The 27,139-nt window shown below is 39.3% G+C and overlaps 2 protein-coding genes across 18 annotated transcripts; one reads left to right on the top strand and one right to left on the bottom strand.

Moving 5' to 3' along the window:
- Window positions 1-3,021: 3,021 nt before the first annotated feature.
- LOC107217251 (monocarboxylate transporter 14) lies at window positions 3,022-12,688 on the top strand. Of its 8 annotated transcripts, none has more exons than XM_046742252.1 (13): window positions 3,022-4,299; window positions 5,119-5,164; window positions 6,239-6,392; window positions 7,353-7,557; window positions 8,430-8,570; window positions 8,692-8,901; window positions 9,200-9,443; window positions 10,517-10,721; window positions 10,807-10,983; window positions 11,065-11,287; window positions 11,402-11,641; window positions 12,056-12,181; window positions 12,286-12,688. In XM_046742252.1, the coding sequence occupies exons 1-13, from the start codon at window positions 4,260-4,262 to the stop codon at window positions 12,435-12,437; spliced, it is 2,163 nt and encodes a 720-aa protein (XP_046598208.1). In that variant the 5' UTR covers window positions 3,022-4,259; the 3' UTR covers window positions 12,438-12,688. The 8 variants fall into 8 exon arrangements, with proteins under 8 accessions (XP_046598208.1, XP_046598210.1, XP_046598214.1 ...); XM_046742254.1 differs by having other exon boundaries at window positions 3,023-4,447; XM_046742258.1 differs by having other exon boundaries at window positions 3,026-3,824.
- LOC107217249 (xanthine dehydrogenase/oxidase) lies at window positions 11,951-25,374 on the bottom strand. 10 transcript variants are annotated; one of them, XM_046742243.1, is made up of 24 exons: window positions 25,206-25,363; window positions 24,864-24,913; window positions 22,347-22,527; window positions 22,046-22,177; window positions 21,779-21,938; window positions 21,478-21,688; window positions 21,183-21,403; window positions 20,996-21,098; window positions 20,774-20,901; window positions 20,504-20,626; window positions 20,277-20,444; window positions 19,904-20,206; window positions 19,679-19,783; window positions 18,939-19,152; window positions 18,113-18,296; window positions 16,673-17,052; window positions 16,388-16,581; window positions 16,134-16,292; window positions 15,870-15,998; window positions 14,621-14,751; window positions 14,215-14,470; window positions 14,016-14,112; window positions 13,120-13,230; window positions 11,951-12,372 (listed from the first exon to the last, which is right to left on the bottom strand). In XM_046742243.1, exons 1-24 carry the CDS (start codon window positions 25,229-25,231, stop codon window positions 12,368-12,370), a joined length of 3,771 nt encoding a protein of 1,256 aa, XP_046598199.1. In that variant the 5' UTR covers window positions 25,232-25,363; the 3' UTR covers window positions 11,951-12,367. The 10 variants fall into 10 exon arrangements, 9 of the variants coding, with proteins under 9 accessions (XP_046598199.1, XP_046598197.1, XP_015510171.2 ...); XM_046742241.1 differs by lacking the exon at window positions 11,951-12,372 and adding an exon at window positions 12,525-12,937 and having other exon boundaries at window positions 25,206-25,362; XM_015654685.2 differs by lacking the exon at window positions 11,951-12,372 and adding an exon at window positions 12,525-12,937 and having other exon boundaries at window positions 19,904-20,185; window positions 25,206-25,362.
- Window positions 25,375-27,139: the final 1,765 nt, after the last annotated feature.

Here is a 27,139-nt window from a genome sequence, read left to right as displayed (position 1 = left end):
ATTTATGCGAATGGTCAGAGAAAATTACAAAATTTCTTCTGGAAAACCTGGAAATGTTAGGGGATTTCATTATGGAGGTTTAGTGGCCACCCTGTTACTACCAAACACAACGTAGTAATACTAAATTAGACCCCTCGATAGAGAATTTTTGGATTAGCAAGTTTCAATAAACCCTGCAATCTGTTTAGTGAATTTATTATACCTATATACGTTGGACATGCTAACTCAAGCAGATATATACCTTTTCTACACGTATGGGTCACCGATTTTAACGGTACTTCAGAGTTGGTTTATAGCTAATCAACAAGAGTTTCTACAGACTTATATATAGTAGGATCCAATTTCAAGTGGTTCGGAAGATATTTAACTGGGAGGAAACGAAGAAAAACAAAGTGATCACATTCCCCAAAGCGAGTCGTTACAGCTAGCATCCCCCTTATACTTATAAATTGTAATGTATGTAGGTTATTGATGATCAAATTCTCATCTCAATTATAGTTCATAACGAAGGAAGAAAGGGTTAATTATGCACACACTTGTAAAGCAGTTGTCAGCTGTCCGAGGCGATTGTTGCAATTATATTTAGGCGTTATGTAATTGTTCAAAATATATTTGATAAATTATGGTTCATTGTAAATTTACAATGCAATAAGTATCTTGTGCGGATGTCGGCATACCATTTCTAAGACAAAACGAGGATCCACCCAGCATTTGCTTCTCTCGGTTTACTATGTACATCCACTTTTGACTATACCTAATCTGAGTCTGGTACATACCTATATATACATACATACAGTGTATTGTAGGTCGAGGATATAGGCAACAGCAGACGCAAGAGAAGCTTAGACAATTTTTTTCACCCGGCGTTCCTCGATTTTCTTTCAAGTCAAGACTTGTATCTCTGCATGAAACACATTTTAGTGCCTGCATTGCCACGAAATCTTGTAGAATTGCCCAAATTTTCACTCTTGCTCAGTTAACTAGGATGCAAAGCTTGTTTCTTAATACAGGGTATTTATGTTAAGTCTAAACAATTCTAATGTCTGTAGGGGCTGCCCAGGCAAGCATTTTGAGGTAAGACACTCGTAGTCGGAAATTCATCCTAACGGTTGTGGAGTGCTTTGAAGCAATTGGTACCGCGCGCTCGTTCGTAGTGTAATGAATCAGATGCGATCACTTTCGACCCAACCTTTTATTCAGCCATAAACAACAGTACAAAGTTCTCATGTGAAGTCGTGAAGTCAACAAAACTATAAACTCACTGGAATACCTGAGGCAATGAACAGACATTTCACGAGGTGCCTTCTTTAAGATGGCGGACACTTTGAACACTGATTGTGAAAGATCCGTTTGAACATGTGAAATTTTACATATTCCGTACTACAGAAGCTTGTCTTGTTATTTTTCTCATTGTTTATCGTTTTTCCAAAGCTTGTCGTTTTGTTGACTTCACACGAGAACTTTTTATTATCGTTTACGGCTGAATAAAACGTTGGGTCGAAAGTGATCATATTTGATTCATTGCGTACACTACGAACACGCGTGCGGTACCAAATGCTTCAAAGCCCCGCACAGCCGTTAGGATGAGTTTCCGGCCATGGGTGTCTTGCCTCGAAATGTTTGCCTAGGCAGCCCCTATACACCCTAGAAGTATAAGCAGATTTAACATGAATACCCTGTATTATGACTCGCATTCAGAGTTTAACTTGACCATCTGTCAAAATGTGTCGGTGTGAGAATTCCCTTCGCATTCATAAAATGTTCAAAATAATGTCAATTTAATAATATGTTGATTCCCGCATTTCTTATTCGTCGACAAAAACACTTCGTGCGTGTTGGAATTCCAATACTTTAATAAATTAGTGTAAAATACATTACTGCGGCTTATCATTTGAAGGACTTATTGTTCGTTGAAATTATATGATTTCTATAGTTGTAAGAAAAAGAAAGAAATAAAAGAAAATTCAAGAATACTATTCAACAATAATTGTAAATTTCTGACATACATAGGTAGTGTAATAATGTATTATAAAATATAATTGTGTATAGCAGAAACACAACTCTACTGTTTGAAATTTAAAATACATACGTATAATTAACATTTTATGCTTGGTAATACGAAGAACATGTGAAAAAAAAATGATATTAGGCCGTTATGTTTGAATCTATGAACTACAGATACATATATAATAAATCAATATATTATAGAAATTTCCGTGAATAGTATTAAATTACAAATTTTATATATAATTATTTTTTCAGTCGAAACAAGCAAGCACAATTATTAGTGGTATATACACACACGCGCGCGCGCGCGCGCACACACACACACGTATATACACAATGGTACAAAGTTGATATGTTTTAGGTAATGCTTATTTGGAATTAAATATGAATTTTTATTACGCATTGTTCTATTCTTTGTACACTGCACAGTACTTGATGTGTGCCCAATAATATTGAATCATGTCTGCAAATGAGGCGTGAATCATTGTTGTGTATGATAATATGTTTATTATAGTGTTTTTCCACTGCCACTGTCCGGTCAGAATCTAATACATTAATTATGAATTGTATTGCACTGAGTTTGCCCCCAATTTACACAATTCATGTAAATTCTAAGTACGCCAGAAGAAGTGGGAGCCGTCAAAGGACATTACTATTTATGATAACTATAGGATACTTGATACTGTTTAAACATGTAACTGACATACCTATATAGGAGCGCATATACCCTATCTTTGCCAGAATTAGCCACCCTGAAAGCGTAGGTGTAGTAGGTACAATAGATGTCATGCAGCATGGGTTATATCACAGACGTATTATGATAACCGACTATATTATGTTGTTAAGTATGTACAGCTATGTACAGTGGATGCCTTCCAGGTTATACTGACAAGCTAAGTAGATACATCGAATGATATCGCTCTCCGTTGTCGCGCGTCAATGATTCTGACAGCTTGCTGAAAAGCAATCATAATGTAGGCTTGTAGTGTTCTATATACCTATAGTATAGTATATACTTTTCATTTTGCGTCAGGGTGATATAAAGCAGTTTGTTCTTTTGAATCTGCCCACCGATTGGTCAAAATGGTGTTTATCGCCCAACTCCCCGACGTTCCTCTCTGCGCCATTCAATATCATTCGTATCATGACATGTGACATTGGGTGATTATAGGTACATACAACGAACGGACTTTACCACATTTTTTTAAAGTAAATATTAACATTATCCGTACGGTTTTAAAAGTTTTACTTGTAAACTATAATGAGACGAAAAATTACATCCAAATTAAAATCCTTCGAAGTTTTCACGACCAGGTGTACGGTTGCGTTTCAGGGCATTGATAAGCAACTGTCAACGGGAATTCAAACTATAAATTCACGACTGGTATAATTTATAATACGATATATCTTTGGAACGATCATCAGTAGATAAAGTTGCACGGGAAAGCGTAAGAGAAGATTGAGTCGCGCAAGGATCAATATTTTGCTTTTATGACAAAGAATGTTGACCCATTTAGATGTACGTCTGTAAATTATGCGTTTACCGCATTACACCGCGGGCATTACTGCGGCAAATTTTTGACAATTTAATTTCAAATTTCAGTTCGTACTTTCGGTAACAAACCGTGGTGGTCGCAGTATTACTTTCTGTCTTATCGGAAATAGGGAATTAAGTCACCGCGGATCAGCTCCCCGGAGACAGCAGCATAGTAGATACAACCGCTGCACGAGCAGTGAGTGGTAAATGAACCCGCGGGAAGAGAGCACAGCCTTAGTATTTCTCTTATTTCGCAGCCAAACGACGTGCGTGTGAATTGGTGCGTGGAGTTTTTGTGCTACGATCATTTAACACCTACTGCTGATTGCTAATGGTTTTATATCACACTTGTACTCACACACTCACGCGCGCGTGCGTACTTTATACGTGTGTCAAGCCGTTTCAATATTATGTCTATGTATTTTTCTTATTTATGGCCATACGCGTATGTACAAGATTTTCAATTCATGCGACAAATGGAAGATGCGTTTTAATGTAGCGTATCGTCGTCTTTGCTTTATAGCTTTCGGCTACTTTAATAACGTATGTTGAAATTTCTGGTAACAGAGTAAAGTTATATAGTTTGAATCCTGTGAATCTGCAAACTGCATTTTTGAAGGGTGATACGTTTGCCCGTAGTAAAATACGACGCACCTCAGCCTTCTGCATGATATAATACACTACACCATACAACACACACACACGCACGCACTGCATGTATAAAATAGGTGCTTTCTTAGATTTGTATAAATCAGGTACGATATATTTTCAGATATGTATGTATTGTACATTACTCATGCCTCTACTTGCTGATGCGTCTAGGTGTGTCTCTTTAGTGGAATTATTTTAACGGTGATTTAGGGTCAAGAATGCAACTGCCTAGAGCCACACATAGTTGCATAGGTATTCCAATTACGAGTTTCGTATGATCTCTACACGCTGTACGGATAACACCTGGTGTTATGGAATATTGTAATGTCCGATCGAAAATTATGGTAGAATGTGTGCATGATGATATAAATGTGCATTTGTATCATGTTTGATTCCAACATCCTGTAATATATGCTACAGTATCGCAGCGAGTCTTTGTTTCGAATAGAGTGATAAAACGATAACGCAGTATATTGACCATTGATACGGCCATTGTTTATGTTTTTGATATTTGGACGGCATTAATAAAAGATATCATCGCCTTCCTTACTTTTTCTCGTAACCATGTACAGCCCATACGTGCAATATAATGTCACATTCTAACGTATGTTCGCTGACCGGTTCAGCTGCAATTGCTTCGTCCTGGAAATTCTAGCAGTTCGAATTTTTTCATCAGCGTTTACCTTCACGAATTCACTGAAGCGTACAAGTGTCCCCTGATAGCTGCAGTTTGCGGCATTGATTGAATTGTGAAAAAGTTCTGTAGTTTCTGCACTATTATAGGTCATATGGTTGTTGAAGAAAAAACACGTTTCTCTGTACATTAAATTCTTGAAATGCATCGTGATTCAGTCTGCTTTATGAAACCTATATCTCATGCATGTACATGATTTCTTTACACTTCTGTACATTTATCTTCTCAGCCGACAACGATATTACTTCAGCAGTTGAATTATTTGCGAAGTATAGGCGAGTATTTTAAAATAGATATACATACACTTGTAATTTAATGAACATTTGTGGTGCGTGCATAACATTCCACGTTGCTGCAACGAGAGAATAGAAATAGACTTTGAATAATAATCTCGATTCGAATTAAATTACGTATTTATATGTTAAGGTCAACTGGGTGAACGTTTAACTTGAAGCTCGGAGGCATCTCTTATCATTTGACCTTTAGACTTTAAATAATGACAACGTGATTTATTCGATCATCTTCAACCGTTGCTTATGTACGGGGCATCCAGGGTCTTAAAGACGATCATATTTCAGGCCAATCACCGTAAAATATTCTTGCAAACTGCTCAAACATGAAGGGGATACCAAAAGAATACAATCAACATTTTTCATTGCATATAAGACATGAGGGGGATATTGAGAAGAGAATAAAATATTCATTGAGCTATATGGTATAATTCCTCGCTGTAACCAGTATGTCAAAATTATTTCACAACAATATGATCACATTATGCATGTAGAATAGTGTGTAAATTTTTATAATATTATACGTATCTGCACCAAACGTAACTGCAGTTTCTGTGCAGAGTAGGTATTATACTTACTTCCAAAATAGTTGAGATTGGCCAAGGCAGAGCGCTTTGTAAAATCAGCATCCAATAAAGAATTACCTGTGAGAGTCAATCGTCATAGGCTCGGAGGTAATACTTGTTCACGTGTTGAAACCGAGATACCCGCAAGACTGTTGTATAGTATTCCTTCGGGATCGGAGTGGATTCCATCAATCCGGATTTAGTCACCGCAACTAGTATATAGACATAAGATGATCCAATCGTTGATGCGTTCGTTAGCGTATATGAACTGACGGGCAATAGCAACAAATACATTTATACTTGTTGTTAGTGACCCAGGACCGCCTATGCATATTTAGTTGCATCAATCGATTTCTTCCTCGTTGCAGTGCTATAAAATTCTATATCGCAATGTGTTGTAAACCTATAACGTGAAAAATCGGTTCTTTGATATCATAATGTTGATTCACGATCTACACGTTCGTTAACCTACACTGTGTGCGATTTAATGCAGATATAATACGATGAAGAAAACTTCCTGCAAAGATCACTCCAGGAATGAGTGCATGGAGGTGGAGGACATTTCTGAAAGTCGGAGTTACGGCCGTCGTCATAGCAAAGGGGGTTGTTCGGAAAGGGAAATGGATGACGATCAAGAAATTTTTCAGGTAAGATTCAAATTATTCGTGACGAAAATAAAGTAAACATTTAAACTTGCCTGATTTCTTGGGTGTGTTTGCGTTGAGGAATGTTGAATTTTACTCGTACAGAAAAAATCGGGTTGATTGAGTATGTTTTTAACCATCTTGGGAGGGCTCGGTCTTGCCAGGTCAGAGTTGGGTGAAACGCATTGCGGTAATAGCAGATAACAGAGTGAGTTTGAAATAAAAAACAGCTGATAGCTTTCAGCAGCATCTCCCTCGATCTCTTGGAGTGAGAATTCGCTCCAATGGCATGAAAAACCACTAAGCGATAGTGGAAACAGCGCAATTCCAAGTCGAGTGAAATTCAGAGTAATTTTATTCACTCCAAGCGTTTGGAGTCCAAAAGTTCACTCTTAAGGAGTGAATATTGATTCTATCATTCGAGTTTGGTTGTTTTCACTTCAAAGAAATTTAAAGAGTATGCTGATCGAGTATATTGCTTCACTGTACTCCGTAACCGAAAAAATTATTTACGAACATCTTTTTGATGAATGTAACTTTTTTTCTCTGATGTTATGAAAATTCTTACGGCTAGCATAAAAAAGAACACTTCAAGCCAGTGCAATAATGTCTATCTTTTAGCAACGGAAGTTTTGATATCTTATTCACATCGATTGTAAGAACAAAGTTTTTAGGTTTAGAGTGGCAACTTGACTTGGAAACTGTTCGGGTAACATGAAGTTGCTGTGCCGGAAATATGCAGTGCCTTTTTATAAAATATAATATACTAGTTCAATGCTCTGACCAAAGCAGCAGTGGTTTTGAAAAAACTGACACGATGCGAACAGAGTGCAGTTTATTGTTGTCACAAAGGATTTTTATATAGTAGAATACCTGAAAAAACAAGAGCTGTCATTTTGGAAACTCCTGAGTTATACCAAAGTGGTGTTAACTATTCTCCTGAATCTCATTTTAATTAATCAGGAAGTCGAGGTGCAGATGGTCGTTCCACCGGATGGTGGCTGGGGTTGGGTCATAGTTGCAGCTTCTTTCATGTGTAACTTGGTTGTGGATGGCATCATCTTTAGCTTCGGCGTATTTCTAGTTCACATTTGCGAAGAATTATCCGTTTCAAAGGCACAAGTCGCCCTTGTGGGCTCTCTGCAGAGTGGATTCTACCTGATCACTGGTTAGTTTGTTTCGGAAATTTCCCACCAACGTTGAAAGAGAAATCCGGGCGTATGTATCTTACGGGAAATAATTTTTTCACATACTCAAACGTAAAACCAGGTGGTTTTGGCCACCAGCTGGAAATGAACAAAGGGCGCTATTTCTCCACTGTGGGCAAGTAGTATAATGTGTAACAAGGAGACAAACTCGATCTTTTCGGACCGAGCCCAAGTTTGTGATATGAGTCGTAAGTCAGCCGAAGACGAATATTTCAAACACGCGAGGTGAAAAAACCGTTACCTCCTTGTTGCACACGATTCTTTATACAACAAGAGTGTGTTACATGTTTTTTCAGAAAACGCGAGATTGGGGTTAGGGTCGCGTAATGTCAAATTTGTTCGCCACAGCGCATGGGCGAAGTACAACAAAGACCACTTTTAACTCCTAGGACTTGAAAGTGGTCTTTACGGTACACCGCGTATGCGCATGCGCAGATTCACTCGACCGTCATAGAAACGGGTACTTTTTGTACGGAAAACACGCATAGAAAAACTCGTAAACCATACTCGCGTTGTGTAAAACTGTTTTTGTCTACTGGCGGAGGAATATTTTGCCACTAGTGGGCAGATCGTCTATTTTGTGTATTTTCAGCAGGAGGCAAAAATCGCCTAATTTTACATTTTTATCGTGAAAAATATCATGTGCAACTCGTGGGCAATGATGATTCTGAGTGCGTGTGATAACCGCACTCGCTGAGAATCTTGCCTTTTGCCAACTCGTTGCACAATATATGTTGCCCGTAAAGCCTAAGATTTGTACAAACTATTTTTAACATCATCAAGCATCGGACAACAGTCGAGTCTGGTGATAAATTTGCATGGTATTTTTCAGGCCCGTTCGTGTCGGCGCTAGCTAACAAGTACGGATTTAGGCTGGTAGCGATGCTTGGCAGTGTCATAAGTTGTTCAGCTCTAATTCTGGCATTCTTCGGCCAGTCGATTGAACTTTTGTGCATCTCATACGGTGTTTTGGGTAATTACGATTTATCCATTTTACTCAGTGTTGCAAAATATCTAGCACCTTGTCTTTTCTTTTAACTTCCCTCTACATATAACATGTCTGATCGACTCTTTACTGATATTATTTTCATCAGGTGGGATAGGAGCTGGTCTCATTTACGTCCCTGCCGTGATATCAGCTGGATTTTATTTTGAACGTTGGCGTGCTTTAGCAACAGGCATAGCAGTTTGCGGATCAGGAATTGGTGCATTTATACTAGCGCCAATCACTAAAATCTTAATTAATCACTACGGTTGGAGAGGAGCATTTCTCATTCAAGCGGGTCTGCTCATCTACTTATTCAGTCTGTTATGTATTAATTTTCAATTTACTGGACACACCTACTTTTCTTATCGTGCATACACGTCTGGCCTTACATGTAATACATACAGGGCTATTTATCGGTTGTCGTTATATACAATTGCGACTAACGTAGTCGATTTCACCTGAAATTCGTATAAGCAGCTCTCTCTAATTGCTTAAGGGTCAGGCTTCAGCAACCAATAAATGACCCCGTATATACCAGGTATATACCTACGGCACTGGCATATACCGTAGATAAACACATACAGGCATGTTAACTTGATGTTGTCACGGTGCAGGAATGCTGCTGAATTGTGCGGTTTTCGGAGCGTTGCTTCGACCCTTGGCACCGTCCTGCGTGAAGGTTTATAAAGCTACTGAGGAGAAGACCGAGATTGAGATGGTGCCATTGTCCAGGAAATCTGGTTCTGCGGGTTGCCTCTACACGACACAGCCATCCGGACGCCGACTCCTTGGTACAAACAACAATACTGAATTTGCGACCGCCACACAGTTGCTTGGTAGCAGCCCTAATATCGTAAAGTAATGAAATCTCATTTTCCAAACTTTCGCAACTACAGGATATACTACAATTATACCGTATATTTTGAAACACAGACGAACAGAGATTTAAAAGGGATTAAGCGGATAATTTTCAATCCATCATACCTTTTTTGAATAGAAGAGATATAATATTTTGCAGTACAGATTACACTTGATATGCGTCCTAAATTATTCTCCCACCCAGTCCTACCCACACGGAACACTCTTATTTATCAGAGGCCCATATACATGATCCACAACCCTATGAGTGGTTCATATCCACGGTGGATCTCTAATAGACCTTTGTAGAAATTCCCTATATTTACGGTCAGATTAAAGCCAGTGATGGATATCCACTGGATGTCTATGAATATCCATGCACATAAGTGGATATACTATAGACAGTCACCAGGCGGCGAATGGTCGTTCCCTTCTCTCAATATAAAAGAAACCTCCAAATTATACAAGCTACCAGCAATTCTGACTTTTCTTTTACTTCGAATTCCACCCAATATTTACGTATTCGGCTATCCTTACGTGTCTAGTCTGTGTTGTATAGGTCTTAGACTTTTCGAGTAGATGACATAAAAATAACGTCGACTAAAGGTAATAATTTCTGACCCATTAAATCCATGATATCTCCAATCAAGATCTGATAGAAGATAGAAAGATGATAGAAAGAACGTCCATTGGAGATCCAAATTTATTCTCCACAAAATTCATGAAATTTCTAATGGAGACCTATTTGAATATCTAGTACAGTTCTATTAGACGTATAACAAGCGGACATTTAGGTCTCCAATAAAGCTCTGATGTACATAATTTTGGTATTTAATTAATTGGTTTAAATGGATGTCTAATAGAGGTATTGCATATCCATCACGGATGTCCATGGTACGTCTATTAGAGGTACAAGTTCCGTGTGGAGATATCTCTTTCCATTATGCACTTTAGCTGATATATGTTAATTAATTCTGCGCAAAATCGACTAATTGTAAGCAAAAATCCCGATGGATGACAGCCATCTATTATGCATATATCTTCAGATTTGTTGCTCATGCATCCTGTTATAGCTGCAGATCATTGCATTCACTTCACAAAGAGAGCCACAGAATGGGAAAGCAAGTGAAATCCAATCACAGTAGTCTCGACAGATTGTCGGAACCCGTACTATATCCAGATGTGAAAATTCTTTCTGATCAAGAATTGAAAACCGTCGAGGAGGAAAACAATTTGCTGAGCGGTGACTTGGAGCGTCTCAATGGGCGTGTACCGACAGTAAATAATTTGACTCTCGGTAGTAGTTGGGATTTGATATACGTTTGTACTCGTGAATCATTTTAAAATATTTTACTGTATCCAGAATGAACGAAGACATACAGTGTGCGTTCGCCGAGACAGATCCAATTCCGACACAAGTCAAAAGTTTTACAAATCAAGACCGGCCACTGCTAGCAAAGACAACATACAGAGACCATTTTATAGGGATGACATATTCTACGGTGGTTCATTGAGGAGGTTGTCTCACTACAAGTCACAGGTAAAAAATAGTACCTGTAACAGTACGGTTCTTTTATCGGTCATTGTTGATAGTTTAACGAAGATATTTCGTTTCAATCAGACGTCTTCGGTTGGATATCACATGTCGGTGACGCGACTCCCAACAGAAGCAGACGTGGACGAGGAGAAGAGTGGAGCTTGCTACTTGTGCCCCGAAGGAGTGCGACGTATATTGGTGACAATGCTGGACTTTAGCCTTCTCAAAAGTCCCTCATTCCTAACTCTGGCCTTCAGTGGCTCTTTAACCATGATGGGATTCTATACGCCTTTCACGTATCTCCCAGGTAACCTACAACCACGGGCCGACTTACTATCTATTTACCTCGTCAATTGCTTTACGGCATAGCTGTTTATAATCGATATTGCACGAAAGGTGGTTCATATTAATTCGATTCCAGACAGAGCTATAATATCCGGTATCGACGAGGGAACAGCCACGTTCCTATTGTCCGTTATTGGTATAACCAACACTATTGGGCGTGTTGTCTGCGGTCTTGTCACGAGCTTACCAGGTGTCAACGCTCTACTCGTAAACAACGTGTTCATCAGTATTGCTGGTATCGCCACAATCGGGTCCGGATTGTCTTTTAGCACGGAGTATCAGTTCATTTATGCAGCCGTCTTCGGCTTCAGTATTTGTGAGTGATACCACATGGTACTGAATAATACTAAGAGCTTCGTTATTCAAGTCTGTTTACTTTCCTACGCTTTATACGAAATGTTGAGGTTGAGCTATCAGTGCAGGTGTGTGATACCGATTAAACTCAGCTCCCGCACAATTCGAGGCCGGTCACACTATGATGATATAATTCTGATAGTCGTCAATTTATATACTTTCACATTTTGTATGCTTCGTCTGGTTGTTGATCCATTGCAGTGAAACCAGCATTGAAACAGACTTGAATAAAAGTCCAATTAAACTCGATGAAAATTTAATATACATATTATACCGATATAATGAATATTGTATTATAAGTATAGATCAGGGCTAGATACATTGATCATTATCAAGGTTTTTCCAGATGTACGATTGATACAATTTACTTTTTTAGCTGTATTTGCCGCACTCAGGACCATCTTGATTGTCGATTTGATAGGGTTGGAGAAATTAACGAATGCCTTCGGGTTGGCGCTATTATTTCAAGGTGTCGCTGCGGCTATTGGTACACCTCTTTCTGGTAAGAGAAAAGTGCCAATATCCAGATTTATAAATGGGCAGTCTTTTCGAAGGTGAGAAGCTGTAGCAAAGATAATTTGTCTACATCTGTATATCGAATTGCAGGTGTCTTCATGAATATTACTGGAAGTTATGACGTTTCGTTTTACATTTCTGGCTCGCTGATGCTCATTTCAGCAGTTATCTGCTACCCTTTGGAAAAAATAAATCGATGGGAGAAACTTAGAGGTAACGAAGAGAGTCTGGAATTACAATAATGGCTGAATGGGAATATCGGCCTGTGTATGAACGCTCAATACGCGGTCCCAGTTGAAAAACGTTAGTGAGTGATAATTTTTACAAAGTATAAATAAGTAAGTTGAGTATATTTTTATACATTACTTGTACAGTTTATATCTACTTGGTAGTCTACATTATTGCGCATAAAAACAAAACAATGAGATAATGTAATTCTACTGTGTTAACTTTGTCTTTGGGAAAATAATAATGAAACAGATACTAGGCATGATATGTGGATTTATGCTGTTATACTAAATTTAACAGTATAGCTAATTGCTTATAGATTCACGATTGAGCTTCCTCGGATAAAATACTGAAACCGTGGGTAATGATAATCTGTGCGGTACTGAATGCTTTTGTTTCCTAAGGTTGTATAATCATTGTTCCGTCTTTAATTTAAATTTTAAACGTTAAATAACCATCTGCTCTTTGTTGGTCAAACTGCTTAACAGGATCCGTTCGGTTGTTATCGGAGCAGCTGAACGAAACATAATATGTATATAAATTAGTAACTCTTGAGTGCACGAGATTAGCTGCCAGCGCCAGATCTGGTTGCAGTGGGGGAGGTGCAGAGGAGGGGGGTTACGGGCGACTGACGATGTTTATAGCAGCTACAAATTGTTTAGATAGAGGTACCTACTTATAGATAAAGGTACTTACGTAGATCGTACCACTTCTCAGTATTTCCAGCATCAGCCCTGGCAGCGTTTATGGCGTTACGAATCGCAAACATAATTACGCAGCTCGTACACAATGACGGCTCACCGGTAGCTGTGGATCCAAAATTTGTGGATGTACAATAGCCGCAGGTCAATCACTTAACTTTCATGTCGCGTTTTCGCATATTTTAATAGCTCTTAGGTAAATGATACTAGCTAGTCGAAAGTATGGGTGGAAATGTGAGAGCTTAAAAAATAAACGCTACGCCTGCGACCGCTGATATAATAGATTATTTTACGTCTCCGCCGCATGCCAAGTTCGGTAGTTGGTAGTATATGGATATGTATTAAAGACTGTAATATGGTTTGTGATGCGACCTTTTACAACGGTGTGACAACGTTTCAATCCTTTTCACAAATTGAGATTTATCAGTCCGGTAGGAACTTTCAAAAATGTAATCAAACATTACTGTACACTTTTCATGTAAAACCCTCAAGCTTGAGTCAACCACAAAAGATGATAACAGCGGGTATGCAAGATTCGGGGATTTCTATTCGAGTTCGCATTTACGGAATAATTGTTCGAGCAGTCTCATTTCGCAAGCAAATGAATCAAAAAACAAAACTAAGTTATAATATTCGCCGTGATTTATAATCAACGTATTTTGATAACATTCTGGCATTTAATTTTTGCACATGGTTACAGCTACAGCTGGTTATTGGTTTTAGATAGAACAATATAAGATCAAAGATATTAGGTTTGTCAAACCCATAGGAACCCGGTAAACAGGCCGGAAAAAACAGGAATTCTGTTCTAGAACCAATTAGGTATAGAGCTGTATACCATTCTTACGTTTCTTACTTTGTATCACGAATAAGACAAAAATACCACTATACCTTTAGCCCTCAGAACTCCAAGTGGATTCGGAGCATTTCTGCGAAGTGAGATGCGAAAATCAATAGGTATATCCTTGGCTCCGGGTGGTTTATAATTCTGCAAAGCATTGTTACGCCTAGTTTGAACTCCTCGCGCATGAATTCGTAGGGTGAGAACAACATTAGGGACCACCCGTATGTATGTAACGAAAAGTTATACCCAAGTTCTATTGTTCGTCAGAACTCCTGTCTCTGGGTCGTATATTAAATCCTCACTGGTCCAATATCCAAGACCCATGATAAAAGCGCCTTCAGCTTGTCCAATATCCACCTCCGGACTCATGCTGATGCCTGCGTCAACCATTAGGTCAACTCTGGTTACGACGTGCTGGCCAGTAAGCAAATCCACTTCTACCTCACCTACAGCGCATCCCCAGATAGCGTAAGGTTTCACGTCATCCTTCGTTGCGGCGAACCTGGTACATTGAAGTACCCTCAGTTCATGTCTTATGTATGTGCAATGTGCATTTATTATTGTATATTTTCGAATAACGAGTGAATGTATTATAGGTCATGATTAATGTACAACTTGAATATGCAGTCGAACCGTCTAGCGTCTTACTTACATGTACCGTGCACATAAATCAACGTCCTTCTGATGAGCCGCGAACACCAGATCTTTCCACGTTGGTTCCTGCAATTCTGTTTTAATTGGTTCCAACCTCTTGATTAGCTCTTTGCACGCCATCATCGTAGCCTGTCAATGAACATTAGATCATTAAAGGTCCAATTACAGATGTGCTTTAGACACAATGTACACTTGTACAAAGGAAGCATTTAGGAAAATATAGTTATGACAGCGATATATTTCAAAGAATCGTTCAGGGATAGATCGAAAACCACGCATGTATACCTTGCCACGTTTCATGCACCAGATATCCATTATACAGGGTGATTCAATTGAAACGCCGAGAATGGGAGGAGCTTGGTTGATGAATTAAGCCGTAACCCTCAGCCAATCCGGTGTGAGTCAATTGAAACTCCGAGAATGGGAGAAGCTCAGTTGTGTTGATCAAAGTAAGGTTCGAAGTTTACATACAGGTATTCAGTGATAATGAGAAATATAGTCACGATATGACAACAAGAGTTGTGTTAATAATGATGGCTGGTAAATTGTATTAAATTAAACAGTGTTCAAACTGCTCTCATTCTTTATTGACACATATTATTGTTTCTCATTCACAGTGAGTATCTACATGCAGACTTCGAACCTTACTTCCATATCAACACAACTAAGCTCCTCCCATTCTCGGAGTTTCAATCGACTCACTCCAGATTGGCTGAGGGGTACGGTCTAATTCATCAACTAAGCGCCTCCCATTCTCGGCGTTTCAATTGACTCACCCTGTATGTCCATTGTCCTTCTCTAGATGGTCAGCCGACCACACACAGCCGGACCTCGATTCTATGGATAACTTGGGATCGGATTCCACAGAATCCAGGTTCCCAGAGAACCAATCTCGGCGTTACCTCAGACCCCTTCCATAGATCCCATCTACCCCCACTCTTGCCATAAGGGAGGAGAGTTGAGGTCCGACTGTACACATATTCGACAGGTCCTACGGAAACAGAACGTATTTTGGCGGACCAGATAGAACAGTCATATCTCAAAAGATGCTACAGCAAGTGTATACAGAGCTTGAAGCATCTTTTGAGATATGTCCGTTCCAGGTTACCCGGCAGAATACGTCCGTACTATCTGGCCCACCAAAATACGTACCATCGATAAAGAGGTATCTGTGGCTCTGTGCGTGTGTGCGCGCGTCTGTGTAAGAGTATGGGTTGTAGGTGTGTTGACAAGACAAAAGTACTGACGTATGCACAGGAATCGCTGGTCCAGCTGCCTCCAGTCACAGTATTATTAGGTGATGTCAGATTGGTGGTTGGCTTTATCGAAATCATCTCCAAATCAATGCCAAGAATATAGGCAGCCGTTTGAGCAACCTAAAGCATACGATACCAAATGAAGATCACTCAAGCACGCACGTGTATACTTAAGTTATACGCCTCGTTTTAAATCGTGCATCGTGCAAATAACATCACTCGTAAAGTTATGCACACTGTCAGTTATCTGCGTACCTTTGTATTGATTCCTTGACCACATTCGATACCCCCGTGAGTAATTGCTACTGTTCCATCACGAGCATAAACAGACACCAGGACATTAAATTGTCCGTAGAATGTGAACGGGTACTTCATAGGTACCATAGCAATACCTTTTTTCTTCCATCGATTCTCCTGCGAAGAGAAAATCGCTCTGCATTATGTACAACTAACCCAAATCTTTCCAAAGTTGAACTTCAATGAGGATAAACTTTCGTTTCTACACGTACACGATTGAAACTCTCCACGGCCTTCCTTCTCATGTTATAGTCGGCAGTTACTTTCAAGTCCTCGATAAGTTCGTTCATAATGCAATTGTCGGCCGGGTTCATGTTTACACTTCGAATATCCATGGGGTCTTTACCAAGCTCCCTAGCAACATGTTCCATTACATTCTCAGCCAGGGCTATACCCTCCGTGGAGGCTACAGAATACGATGCAGTATGTTAGTCATGCGGAAAATACATGCGTGTTTGAACAGTACTCCTGCCAAATTATAATTATATTCTACGCACCCGGCGCTCGGCAGTAGGTGTTTGTAGGTAGGTCGGTTCTGACCTCATATGCCTCGCGGGTCCATGTACTTGTGTCGTAACAGTTACCACAGTGATAAGCTATTACGGGACTTGAAGATTCGTTGAAAATTGCACCGGAATTGGACCAGTGTTTTACGTTTAGATACTGTATCTTCCCGTTAATGTCAACGCCGACCTCGTACTCGTGATACGACGGAGATCGTTTCCCAATCGAGCTCATGTTACTCTCGAGTGTCATCACGAATCTGGCCGGTCGGTTCAATTTGTGGCAAGCCAGGGCACATGCGCAGGCTACCTGGGCTGCACGCGATATCTTAGCCCCGTAGCCACCGCCTAATCGCTTTACGCGTATGTTGATGCTAGGGGTAAGGATTGTTACATTTTTCAAATCCATGCTTTCATACAGATTTGGAATACAAGTGAATCTGTGAATCTACAAGAACCCTTATTCTTTTCTGAACACAAGCGATATGTCAATGAGGAAATGAGTAGAGATTCGAAGTCAACCCCGTTTGGACACCACTCGATTACCTAGATATCAGCATTATCGGTACATCAAAAATTATCGAAAGCTGTATTGGACACGAGATTCAGCTGACGCAGATCGATTCTACACAGCCCGATCGGCTGACACAAGCGGGACTGCGGGCGCGGCCATCCATCTAGCGCCACAGATTGAATAAATATATTTAATATAGTCAATTGAAACCAAAATTGTCAGACCTGGAAAAGTAACGCTGAAATTCCATTTTCAGACTGAATGCGGAAAACGAAAGATTCTTGTCTTAGAAGTTCCGTTTTTGATTCAATATTTGGTGTCTGTTGAAGGTGTGTCCAGAATACCGCTGGTGTCCGATCGGGCTGTGTCGAATAAAACTTGATATCCAATCGGACTGTGTCCAATAAATATCTGTGTCGAATTGGTATGTGTCCACCTTCGATTATGTTTGATGTCCAACAACACAATTGGTGTATAATCGGGTGGCGTTTAAACGGGCCTTTCCCGAGATTCGTGGTATACTAGATCGTAAATGCGTCCCGGGATTGGTGGGCGCGGCTGTCACGTGGTTCGAGGAAGATCCACATGTCGACCATTGAGTTTCCTAACCATGCGGTCATTGTTGCTGCAACAATGTTAAGACAAAGGTCGCCCGGGCTTCAGGTAGCATCGGCTACCTCATTCGCACTCGTGACCAGTATTCGACGAATGACCCTGCATGTATGATCCCATGACCACGTGTTCTAGCGTCAACTTTGGAACAATTTAATCCCATTTGACTTCAAACGCAGGCATTGACGACGCCCCAACGACAGGGATACGTGACGAACACGTGGCCAAGAGGGTGCAACATAAGTATATAATGATGAAAGTTGAATGTAAGATATCCGTGGTACGAAATCTTGCATGCACCAGCTCACCTGTTTTGCGGTACACCCAGGCATGTCGCAATAGCAATTTGATTGAGGTCAATATTTTGTGTCGACGTGTATACGTCTATACCATCTTCGACGGGCAAACAGACACAAGTCTGAGTCTCCATTGTATAGTGATATTGTCCGCCGCAGACGAAATCCCCCTTGATCACGTATTTAGTGTCAGTTCCTGCACACCATAATTAACACAAGCGTACGTATGTATACATAAAACGGTATCACGGTCTTACATACAGGTCTGGCAACTCCTATGCTGGGAGCATACGATCATATGCGTACTTTAGCAACGACAAGTTTCGGTCCTAGTGGGGCCACTAGTTGTCGCTGCGGTTACAATATCGTGATATACATAACCTCAATATTGGTATAAACCGCGTTTGGCGACTAGTGCTGTCCTTGTCTGAACCACCATCTTACATACGAACCCCCGGGCCGTTCTTGCCCGCGCCGGTGAAGATATGAAGATCGCAGCGAACCTAGTGGCGACCAGTGAGCTACCAACGAGTTTCAATAAGCGACTTACCCCGTCCACTGGAGTTTCCAGACCTGTATTGAAGACCGTGGTTTATTTCTTCATTGGGTGCGTTCCGATATTAACTCCCAGTGCTGTCTTTCATCTGTTTTGCGCTTCCAAGTTCATGAGTAGCTCTGCATCTGTTCTAGGGAGTCTTTAACGTTGCCAGGTAGTTTCGGAACGCATCCATTTTGAGACCCGGTTAGTGGTATCGCTTTGTTCGTGTTCAGTCAGTTCACTATCAGTGCTAGTCGGCCGGGTCAGGTGCAATTAGATGGGATTTCCCCAGTACTATACCTCTACTTTCAGCTGGTATAACGACCGGAGTAGATATTCGGCTGTCATCTTTCGAGGCAATTGCATCTTCGATGGAGATGATTGCCTTTTTTTCAAATGACCCGGTATAAATTACTTTTACTTTGTTCACGGCTTCGTTAGCAATTGCGTTACTCGATGCAACTATCATCCCAAGCGGTTGACCGGCGTACAGAACTTCCTTATCCGCAAACAACTGGAGTACGTTCAAAGAAAGTGGACGTCAGTAATGCCGTAGTAACAATATTGTAGTTGCATATCTTGTATTGGACGTACATAATTCGTATCGACTAGCTCAGTCAAGTCAAGGTTAAGTTTGATTTTTGGACGAAAGAATTTTCCTCATGGCGAATAGCTTACGGAGGTATTTACAATAAAAAACTTGTGCAAGTTTTTTTCGACAGTAAATATTTCGGTCTCAAAAAATCAGTGATGTAAAATTTATTTTCGCAGAGGCAGAAAGTACCTGCACGGTTTAATTAAAAATTTGCTAGCCTTGAAGTGAAGTCAATATTGTGAATTTGTTAATTAATGTTTGGAAAGTTTCCAAGATCTGATTGTCGTGAAAAAGTGCCAGTAAGTTTTGAAATTGAAATCATACTTGCAGATACTTGAACAATTCGCGTCTTGGGAAATTGTTAGTACGTTTTTTGATACAAACTCGCAGCTACTCCATATAGTAAGCAATAGAATAATCTACAAATATATATATGGCAGCTTACGGGTTCATTGAAGGGCAGATAAAATATCTCTGCTTCTTTTGGTATGAATACGTTTTTTCCCGGCACATCCGATACGTCATAAAAGGCAATAACACCTTTCATTTTCTGAAATTACGTATATGCAGATTACCGCTCTGATCTTATGGACGTCGCGCGTGTCACGAGAGGGTAAAAAATACAATAGTCAAGGGCAAGACAATCGAAACACAATAATATCATTCCTACCATAACCTCCGTTGTGTCGACGTGCTCGATGTACCCATTCGCAACGTCAGTCAGTACAAAGGCACAATGTACTTCGTCTGGCATTGTCTTGATGTCGTTAATATAGTGAGCCTCGCCTGATGTTTGGTATATGGCCTCAAGTTTCGGCAGTGGCTTATTCAGGGGCCATATATTTCTATCCGTATCAAAATCCTGCTTGCCCGTTGATAACCCTCGTTCTAAAATCATTCCCCCGCTTCGCAGTCTTGGGTCAATATTGTTCGGGTTTATGCTTAAAACATACTGAAACCCGGGAACGATTATCTGTCATCACGATTGTTTAATACGTCCGCGACTCCTAACAATACAACATAATTGTTCCAGTACAACTTACTTTGTAGAATAAACCTTCAGCCAATATTTTCCGAAATTCGGAAGAATAATCGGGAAGTATGTGATCTGGGTTGAGTTCGTTGTGCAAAACTTGGATCGCCCTCTGGAAGACATCGTTGGTCAACAAGTTTTTACCCTTCAAATATTCTTCTGTTTTGCGCGCGTGAAGCTGTAATTATTTACAACATTTCAGTTGGGGGCTCGTTTGGATGCACCGAAGATACTCACAAAATCATTTCTGATTCCACCGATGATAATGTTTGGCATTTCTAAAACCTTCCCACCTTCGTCAAGTTTGAAAAGAAATCCAGCGTTAACGTGCGCATGCGCGTTCTGCGCTCTAGGCATTATCTGTTCCAAGTTAAAAAGAATTTGATGACGTACGAATCACGTCGAACAATAAGAATAGCTGAGTTTCACAACTGGAGGTATACAATGCATAGTAATTGCATGGCATTTACAGCCGTTAAACAGTAAATAGATTTACAATTAGTATACCTTGAAGGATCTGAATTCGTACTCGCTTTCGAGGGGCGGTAAAATAATGCTGTATATAAGTTTATGTCTCATATCCATTTCAAGAAACTGTATAAGATTCACACTCAGCTTGTCTGTAGGATTTTCAACTGAAAATTATCAATTGTTATCCAAGATTTCTACGTGTAATGCAGTCAACACGATTAATGTAGTGTAACGTCACAAAATTGTCAAAATTCTTACGGATGTGGAGTTGAACACCAACGGTTTCGAGGATCAGAAAAATATCGGATGGGAATTCATGGTGCTGATGTTTTATCATCAAGTTACCAGCCAAAGTGCCTATCTGAAATTTTTCTCCAATTTGCAAATCAAATGCAAACCATTAAACATATACCTCTATCCTCGACAGTAGTATGACATAGCTTACGTTGCGTACGGGGACACTAGCGATCAGATCGATATGATCCGCTAACAGATTCAAATATTTGAATCCCTTGTAGGTTGAATATTTCTTAAAACTCTGCATGGCTTTCGTCAGTGTTAAGTTAGCGCCAAATGCCAAACCGATCTTGGTTAACTCGACCCGGTGCAAATCAGGTATATCATTCACATCGATGTAAAGCTGAGACTTCTTACTCCTGTATACTCCTAAAAATACAAAAACTGCGATTATACTTGTACCTGGGAATAATATTAACGGCAGTTGTTTGCTGTATCATCACCATGAGCTGTATTGCCACCGTGAAGAACGTAGCTTGCGTCAGGATATTTCTCAAAAATCGAAAACAACCCGTCTACGGTAGGAACTTTGTAGAACTCAGCATTGTCAAATATTATGTGCCGAAACCCGATGCCTTTGCTCTTTTGTATCGTTGCGCACGAACCGCTGCAGCTTTGCTCGGTTTTTGAACAAACCTTTATGTCACACAACTCCTACAAACATATTTTCATCCTTCATAAAATTCGGAATTTCAAAGTGACTTGTGGTAATTTTTGTATCTTTGAACTCAAATCGTATTTCACCTCAATGTCTCGAACCTTCTGTGTTAATTCCAAATTAGCGTCTGACGCGAGTGACTTAAAAGCATCTAGAATCGGTCTGTACCCAGTGCACCTACATATGTTACCTCCAAACGAGTTTTCAACATCCTTCATTGTCGGCTGTTTTTTTTCCCGCGACAAGCTAGAACAATTGGAACCGACACATATTGTTCATAAAATGTCCCTCTTGACGGCCACGTTGAACGTAAGCCGATAATATCTGCGTGACAGCGTGTAAATCATCATTACCTGTACATATTCATAACCATCCCAGGTGAGCAATAACCACATTGCGAACCATTAAATTGGGCCAATCTTGCTTGCACCGGGTGGTACCCCGAGCCGCGGTTGCCTACGCCTTCTATCGTCGTAATTTCCCACCTACCATTCAAGAACAAAAAGCTGAAGATATTGGATAATTATACCTTGATCTACACTATGCTGCACATATAATATTCATATGATTATCAAGAACCACATGTACAAAGTTGCAACTATAACGGATAGAATAATAAATATTTTTGGCATTCTAGTATAGTTTTACACTCACCCATGACAGATTAGAATGGGAACCAGACAGGAGTTGACTGCCATTGTATTGCCGCCAATATTCACGGCCACAATGCATACTCCGCACCCACCCTCGAGGCACATAGCTTTAGTGCCCCGGAGGTTTGCATGCTCGCGAAGGTATACGTTCAATGATGTGCCAGATGGTGTACTTTCGTCAACTAAGGGATGCAGTTCGTTAATTCGGTGTATTATACAGCAGTATTATACACATAATTTTACGTTGTACTTGCAAAAAATGTATTATTTGCTTATGCTTAATTAAGGGGTTACATAGGTTTTAAAGGCCAAAAAAAGTATATCTTCTCTAATTTTTTTTTAATGTAATAAATGACACATTTTAATAAAATATAAAAAAACAATATTTTATAAAATTTTTATTAAAAAATATGAAATTTTGGCCGTTGAGTATTGGTTTTCGAAGATCCCTTAGAAAAAATTATCCGCACAGTGGTCAGGATAAGTCATGATAGCTTCACATGAAATCAAAAACGCAAATACTTTCTGTTAGCACGTGAGTATAACTCATAATTGAACGAAGGATCCTTTTTTCTTTCATCAAAATTTGCTTTGCAAGACAATACATGGTCTAAATTTTTCCCTAAAATCGTACAAGTTCCGTATAAGACTATAACAAAAATTATAATTTCAATTTTTTGTTGAAACCTTCGTTTCATCACAAGCTGTAGGTAGGGCAGGCGGGGTCACTTGATCCGCATTTTGTTCAAATCAGTGTAAGGTGCATTCAAAGAAATAATAACAAAAGAGTTAATTTTAAATCAGTCGTTTATGTATTGGACTACATATTGAGATCAAAAAACTTTAACAAATCCGTTGTTTACTATACTAAATTTACCTTATAATGAAAACAGTCATATGGCTCATAAGACCCCACAGGCCGGGTCTTTTGAACCATCCAACGGGGTCACTAGAGCCATTGGGTTATACTAACTTGTCATATTAAAATATATGAAACATAGAAACAAAAACAAACTTAAATAAATTTCGTATTGAAAAAAAAAACACTTAAATAGTTTAGTTACTGTCACAGTTCATGCAAACATAAAATGCACTGACACCAGAAGTGCACTTATCATGAGCCCAATCTCGGCAACTAGTGCATTGAACCCACTCTTCTCCTGGGAGACTGATTGAATAGGACTCAGCGCACACTAGACAAAAATAATCATCCTCTTTGGTGTCTGACGGAAGTTTTGTTTTCTTTACATTTTTTTTCTTTTTCTTATTAAACTTTTTATCATTTTTCTTAACGTGACTAAATATTAGAAGTCATTTGAACATGACTAAACATGGCTCATTCGACCCCAATTGTTGTGTCTCAAATGACCCCTTCCCCGAATTTCATTTAATATGTTAAATAACTAAAAATTTATTGAAAATAATTTATTTATGAAACTTAAAACATTAACAGTAATCATGTTAAAATCACAATATACTTACTTGATGACCGTATGATAATATTCGTAGTTTTTAAACCAAATTTCAGTGGCACGATGTTTTTTTACTTTTAGCACTAAACTTCCAACATCACGTGCTCCTACCCAAAACAAATGCCGGCCGGCGACTAATGCAACAGTGGCGCGGGTCCCTCAACCCCCTGCTTCGTCTTATACCACCCACCCGTAGATATCACACACCGTGTGCATAATACTATAGGTGGAGCACTAGACCCCGCGGCTCAACAGACCCCGCTCTGCCCTACTCATCTACACGGAGAGAAAAATCTGAGAAAAATTACCCTGCTGTTACTAATCGTGATGTAAAAGACGCCTATGCAGTTTTTATTGATGCATGTTAAAAAAATTATAGGTTTTTATGAAAAAAATTACTACCTCGCTTAGAAACTATGTATTTCGGCAGCACAAAATTTAAAAAGTGAAGACGCATTTTTCTGATTCAGCACGGTAAAAACTGCATTAGGTGTCTTTTACATCACGATTATAACAGCAGGGTAATTTTTCTCAGATTTTTCTCTCCGTTTACTAACAGAAAATATTTGCTTTTTTGATTTCACGCAAAAGCATCATAAGTTATCCTGACCGCCACAAGGTATATTTTTTCTAAGGGGTCTCCGAAAACCAGCTTTCAACAGCTGGGTTTTCAAATTTTTGGATAGAAATTTTATAAAATATTGTTTCAATATTGTTCTTTGATATGCTTAAAGTTGGAATATAATAATTCTTTTAATAAATTTTTAAAAATTAGAGAAAATATGTATATATTTTTTTTTTTCTTTGCTCTTCAAAACCCATGTAACCGCTTAAATGTTGCGTTCCGTAGAATATCACTTAGTTGCTAATGATAGAATGAACCCCGTGTTCTTTCATAACCGTCTCTACTATTTGTAAAGAATCACCTTGTACAATTATAGCAAGCTTATCATATATAATTTTTACCATACTTCACGTGCAGATAATCGTTTGCGTTAAGACTGTGATTTATTAGATTTGCAGGAACTCCTTTCGTAATTACCAACCTGTATACGGCACGCCATTTATGGTGAAGGCCACTGTATCTTGAAATTCGCTGTAACGGAAGAGAAAATGAAATCCACGTAATTATGCATTCATAACCAGATATTTCATTTTACGAGCTTGGTATTATGCAGTTAAAAAACGATTCAAATTAACCACTTAATGTGGTGAAAACACGAAAATATAAAAATCTAGTGGCAATATTTACACTACGGATGAGAGAAGTGATGAGCATTGTTTTTAACAATTCGAAAGCGGGTTTCGACGAAAAAAGTCCTCCAGCACAATGGACCAAATTTCAGTAATAGTTCCGATACCCAGTCGGGCCGGTATATACTTCTCACCTATCACAGCTTGATAGTCCACCCATTTTTGGATCTCGTTGATATGATTGTTACTCGAGAATTAACGAAAAAATGAGAAGACTCGAAGAAACAAGCGCAGGGATACACGTCCTGCTAGCAAACATGACAACCGTATGTATTGCTGCTGGGCGCGTGATGCGCCTAGCATTTATACCCGTGTTGAACGGGCGGTGCGAGCGCTGTATTATAGCATAAAGGATAACTGGCAGTTGCCTAACGTGCTTACAAAGTAGTGGAGGATGCATATGAATCGTGAACTATTATAGGTTCCTGTTTCATATTACGGCGAACCAATTACGGTTGAACAGATACCGCACACACATGCGCGAATCATTAAATTGCCCCTGTAATGTAATAATAGTTCGTAAAAAAGTGGCGACGGGGAATTATATTATGTATTTATGTTACGTGAGTATTTCGTATACTCGCGGATGTGGTATGGCTGAATTTTTCCGGACGTGAGTTATGATCTGTGCCATGCTGTTAGCCGCGGTGTAAGGAAACAAGGTGTGCTCTAAACGGAGATGCGCAGTAGTAATGTCACGTAATCCCCACATGGCATCACGACAAGAATTCCGTTTCTCCCGTAAAAAGTACAACATAACTTCTGTAACCGATTATTTAACATTTCAATATTATTCCCGGCCCCGTCAAATACGGTACGAACGTAAAAATGAACGGCTGTTTTATAGCTTTTAAAAATAGTGCTCAAAATAACGTCATGTAAGCGGCGGGGATGCGCAAAAACGCAACTAGTTACCTTACACCATGCTGTTAGCAGGCTGAATTTCATCATTTAAATCAGTTAACTGTTCGACTTGGGCGCAGGGTATCCGTTATATAACTATTACACATTACGAGTAACTTTGCTAGTAGGCTGCCATTTTCGCTATACCTGCTCATATCGTCACTTCAAAATTACTTCTTAATACGTCGTTACTCTTCGTGCCTAACTGCAGTAAAAATGTATAAACTTTACTGTAAAACTACAATAGCAGCTGTTTGACAATGCTATAATAATATTGCGCCAATTGCTTACTCTCAAATTTTACAATCATTCCGTTGCATATAAGTCTATGCGGAGAAAATACGGAGACATTTTTCGTTTTTACGGCTGTATCTATTAATCCGTTGCTCGCAGCAACAGTGTATTAAACAATTGATCCTATCTTATTTGGAATAGGGCAATTTTCGACTGCAAAAATTAAAAGCCTTCCTTTTTTTGTGATTCATGAGTTCAAAAACGTTTTTGTCTGAGAATCTCTTCAAACGACTCTTTCTAGGCTAATTGCACCTCAGAGTACGCAAAAAAACAACAAACTTTTAAGCGTTGTTGGACCAACAGCTGAGAATATACGAAGAAATTTCTAAGAAATTTTAGGTTTTTTTGGCTGTGAGTTGTGATCCGTTGTTCACAGCGAGTTAAATTGATTCGATACACCCTTTTAGAACTATAAATTAGATCCCAAGGATTGCAAAAATAGCCTTTAGAGCATCATAGGACTGACAGCAGAGAAACTAGGAAGAAAATACGGAGAAATTCGATTATTTATTCGAGTTAATCCAGGTTACATAAAATAGTAAAAATACAATAGATGCATGATATATCATGTCCTGCAAAGGTGCGTTGTAACTGTACGCAGGTCGGTACTTGAATAATGGATACTTACAAACTACGTTAATGGCTACTTGAAACAATATTTCTCATATTCTGCTTAAGATAATGTATCTATTTTTTCCTTATATAATAATAAAATTTCTTATGTAATAACCCATCACTTTTTTGCACTTCTTTTTCTCTTTCATGTTAATACTATTTGGCTATTTCCTGCACACTGAAACCCGAACATTCGTACTACAAGGCATATTCGATAAACTGAAACTGGACTGTATCTGGAAGTTTTTAGCTATGA

Source organism: Neodiprion lecontei, chromosome 5 (assembly GCF_021901455.1).
Source record: "Neodiprion lecontei isolate iyNeoLeco1 chromosome 5, iyNeoLeco1.1, whole genome shotgun sequence".
Taxonomy (NCBI): domain Eukaryota; kingdom Metazoa; phylum Arthropoda; class Insecta; order Hymenoptera; family Diprionidae; genus Neodiprion; species Neodiprion lecontei.
This window is presented reverse-complemented; position numbering and strand designations above follow the sequence as displayed.

What these genes read in the sequence shown, in the direction of transcription:
- LOC107217251 (XM_046742251.1), top strand. Translation starts at nt 5,076, where the DNA reads ATGTACATGATTTCTTTACACTTCTGTACATTTATCTTCTCAGCCGAC. An exon ending in GAATTATTTGCGAAGTATAG is followed by an intron (nt 5,165 to 6,238) that starts GCGAGTATTTTA and finishes GATTTAATGCAG; the next exon opens with ATATAATACGATGAAGAAAA. An exon ending in GCCTTTCACGTATCTCCCAG is followed by an intron (nt 11,288 to 11,401) that starts GTAACCTACAAC and finishes ATTCGATTCCAG; the next exon opens with ACAGAGCTATAATATCCGGT.
- LOC107217249 (XM_046742241.1), bottom strand. Translation starts at nt 25,231, where the DNA reads ATGGGTGGACTATCAAGCTGTGATAG. An exon ending in CCGTGGAGAGTTTCAATCGT is followed by an intron (nt 16,293 to 16,387) that starts GTACGTGTAGAA and finishes TTCTCTTCGCAG; the next exon opens with GAGAATCGATGGAAGAAAAA. An exon ending in CCAGCGATTCCTGTGCATAC is followed by an intron (nt 14,752 to 15,869) that starts GTCAGTACTTTT and finishes GTTCATTGACAG; the next exon opens with GCTACGATGATGGCGTGCAA.